General features: G+C 30.9%; 1 protein-coding gene across 1 annotated transcript; it reads left to right on the forward strand.

Annotated features, from left to right (window-relative positions):
• The first annotated feature begins 487 nt into the window (after positions 1 to 487).
• Positions 488 to 2,657, forward strand: LOC132630582 (probable glutathione S-transferase). Its single transcript, XM_060346152.1, has 2 exons — positions 488 to 981; positions 2,136 to 2,657. The coding sequence occupies exons 1-2, from the start codon at positions 670 to 672 to the stop codon at positions 2,487 to 2,489; spliced, it is 666 nt and encodes a 221-aa protein (XP_060202135.1). The 5' UTR covers positions 488 to 669; the 3' UTR covers positions 2,490 to 2,657.
• Positions 2,658 to 3,032: the final 375 nt, after the last annotated feature.

The raw sequence follows: 3,032 nt of genomic DNA on the forward strand, positions 1-3,032 counted from the left end.
AAATTATGTTAAATAAGACAAAAAATTTGGAAGAGTTGGTGACTCATGATGTTAAAAACACTTTAAAATTTGTAGGGGCCGTTTGGTAGTCAGTATACAACAACAACAACCCAATGAAATCCCAATAGAAACAACTTATTCATGTATTAATTTTTGCATAAGTTATATCATGTTTGATTAGAAACCCCCATAACTAATATATGTATATGTTAGGAGGAAATTAATGTATAATTTTATGCGGGATAGAAAATGAAATAATTAATACCTGTATAACTAATACTTGCATAACTATATAATACCTGTATAATTTTGACTACCTACCAAACAACCCCTTAAAAAATAATTCTTCTAAGAAGGCAAGTCACGAGATTTGGTATGAGGTAGAAGATGAAATAATTAATACTCCCATAACTGATAACTACACAACTAATATCTGCATTACTAATAGTTACCTAACTAATACCTGCTTAATTCTAAATCAGCTGCCAAACTTGACTGCCTAATTAAAAATATTCTTCTAAGAAGGCAAGCCACGAGATTTGATGAAAATATTGGTGACATAAGCACATAAGTCATCTCTCGGATCCCGTTCTATAAGAAGGGCAAAAGTCAAGAAGATAGAAATGCAAATTAAGCCAACATTTTCGAGCAATTAAGAAACAGTGAAACATGGAACAAGTAAAATTGTTGGGTTCTTGGGCAAGTCCTTTTAGTGTAAGAGTTGAAATTGCTCTGAAACTCAAGGGTATTCAATATGAGTATATTGAAGAAGATCTGTCAAATAAGAGTCCTACACTTCTCAAGTACAATCCTATTCATAAAAAAATTCCAGTGTTGTTGCATAATGGAAAACCAATTGTTGAGTCTCTTGTGATTCTTGAATATATTGATGAAACTTGGAAAGATGGCACTCCTATTCTACCAAAAGATCCTTACCAAAGAGCCATGGCACGTTTCTGGGCTAAGTTTATGGATGAAAAGGTATGTTTCCGACTGTAATTGATACTATATACACTACTAGAAATAAAAAAAAAAATTCCTACCAACATTAAAATTTTATATTATTTCTTCTGTTTCAATTTGTTTGAATCTATTTTCTTTTTAGTTCGTGCCAAAATGAATGATCTCTTTCTTAATTTGAAAACAAATTCACTTTATGAATGATTTACAGCCATACAAATTTTCAAGGCTTATTTTGAACTACAAGTTTCAAAAGTCTTCCCTCTTTCTTAAATATCATACCCAATCAAATGGGTTCATATAAATTGAAATAGAGGAAGTATAAGATATGATTTTCCGACCTCATTACCATCAAATCAACTCATGGGAAAACGCACGGTGAAAACAGGTTCCCAACTTCCCATTGAGCTGGAAACTTCCTAATTTTTTCATATGAAAATATTACTATTTAGATTTTTTTTCACCGATATTACAATAACCACAAAACATTTTTATGTGGGAAATTCAGGGAAAATAGTGATTTTTTGGTAGTGAGAAATTATTTTTTTTACAAAGAATCATTTATTTATGGAAATTATTTTCCGTTCAAAAGTTTTATGTGTTTTTTTGAAGAGAGGAAGACATTTTCTAGGGAAAATATTTCTTCAAAAATTTATAATAGTAGTAATATTTTAGCAAACCTGATTGTGTGTTGATATATAAAATTTCGGAGTATTAAGAACTGATAATATTGTAAGTATTAGTTAATCAGATATGAAATTTAAATCTGGGGCATGTGTGGTATGAAGGAAAATATTTTTTGCAGAAAAATAAGTCATTTAGTAGGAACCAAACATCATTAAGTAGGGGACAACAATTTTCTCTGTTTATGTTTTTCTCCATTAGTTCATTTGAAATAGCGATCATATTTTTAGAGTGTAAGATAGTGAGACGAAGATCCTTATGGAAAATATTTTCCAAGAAAATTTCCTTCATTCCAAATACACCCCTAGTTGAAATAAAATGTTGTGTACTCTTTTGATGGAAAATGTTTTTCTGCTAACCAAGTAGAGAAAATGATTTAGCTGTGGAAAATATTTTCCTTCGTACCAAATGTAGCCGGACCCTCTTGAAATATTTCTGTTCAAATTCATAGTCACTTTCATGTAATAACAAGTGTTATTTAACAATTTCAGTGCTTGCCAGAGATGCTAAAACTTTGTTATGTTAGCAACAATGAAGTAAAGGTGAATGCCATGGGAGAACTTCATGAGCTTCTTAAACTTCTTGAGAATGAATTGATCAAAGATAATAATAACAACATCTTTGGAGGATACATTGAGATTGTTTCCATTTTGATAACTTATTGGCTTGGAGTTATTCAAGAAGCATTGGAAGTGGACATATTGAAGAAAGAAGAATTTCCAAATATATGTGTCTGGGCTGATAAGTCAATTAGTTGTAGCTTTATCAAGGAAAATCTGCCACCCAGAGAAAAATTACTTGTGTTTTACAAAAATCATACCAAACCACTAATACTGCCAAATTAAGAACTTCCTAAGTAAACAAATCACAAGAACTTTGTATTGAAATCCTCAAGGGAAAAGTTGTGTTTACAGAGTGATGTACGGTGTGTTTTTTTTTTTTCTTCGTGTAATTGTTTGTCTTTGCAATGGTGAAATAGTTCAAAAATGAAATAAAAATATCTCTATAGAGCACCCCTTTTTTTTTTGGTAATACCGATCAGCAATTCATATTGCGTTACTCCATATACCCCTAATATCTACTCACATATGAGCCAACTATAATCAGATGCAGAGTGGAATTCAAAATCTTTTTTAGGGGATTCACAATTAATAGATATATATATATATATATATATATATATATATATATATATATAAAATTACCTTATTTACTTAGTAGTATAATTTTCAATGAAGGGGGTTCAACTAAACCCCTTGCACCCCTCTGCCTCCGACCCGACTATAATGGGTGATCTGTGAGGTCTTTAACATTATGAAAAAAAAAAAAAAAAACGAAGTGAACTTGGATCACTTTCGGCCGCGGTCATACAACATGGGACGAAAACA

The sequence above is a fragment of the Lycium barbarum genome, chromosome 3 (genome assembly GCF_019175385.1).
Source record: "Lycium barbarum isolate Lr01 chromosome 3, ASM1917538v2, whole genome shotgun sequence".
Classification (NCBI taxonomy): domain Eukaryota; kingdom Viridiplantae; phylum Streptophyta; class Magnoliopsida; order Solanales; family Solanaceae; genus Lycium; species Lycium barbarum.

Excerpts from the sequence above, each read along its gene's own strand:
- LOC132630582 (XM_060346152.1), top strand. The coding sequence starts at position 670 with ATGGAACAAGTAAAATTGTTGGGTTCTTGGGCAAGTCCTTTTAGTGTA. Across the intron at positions 982-2,135 it reads CTAAGTTTATGGATGAAAAG|TGCTTGCCAGAGATGCTAAA; the intron begins GTATGTTTCCGA and ends TAACAATTTCAG.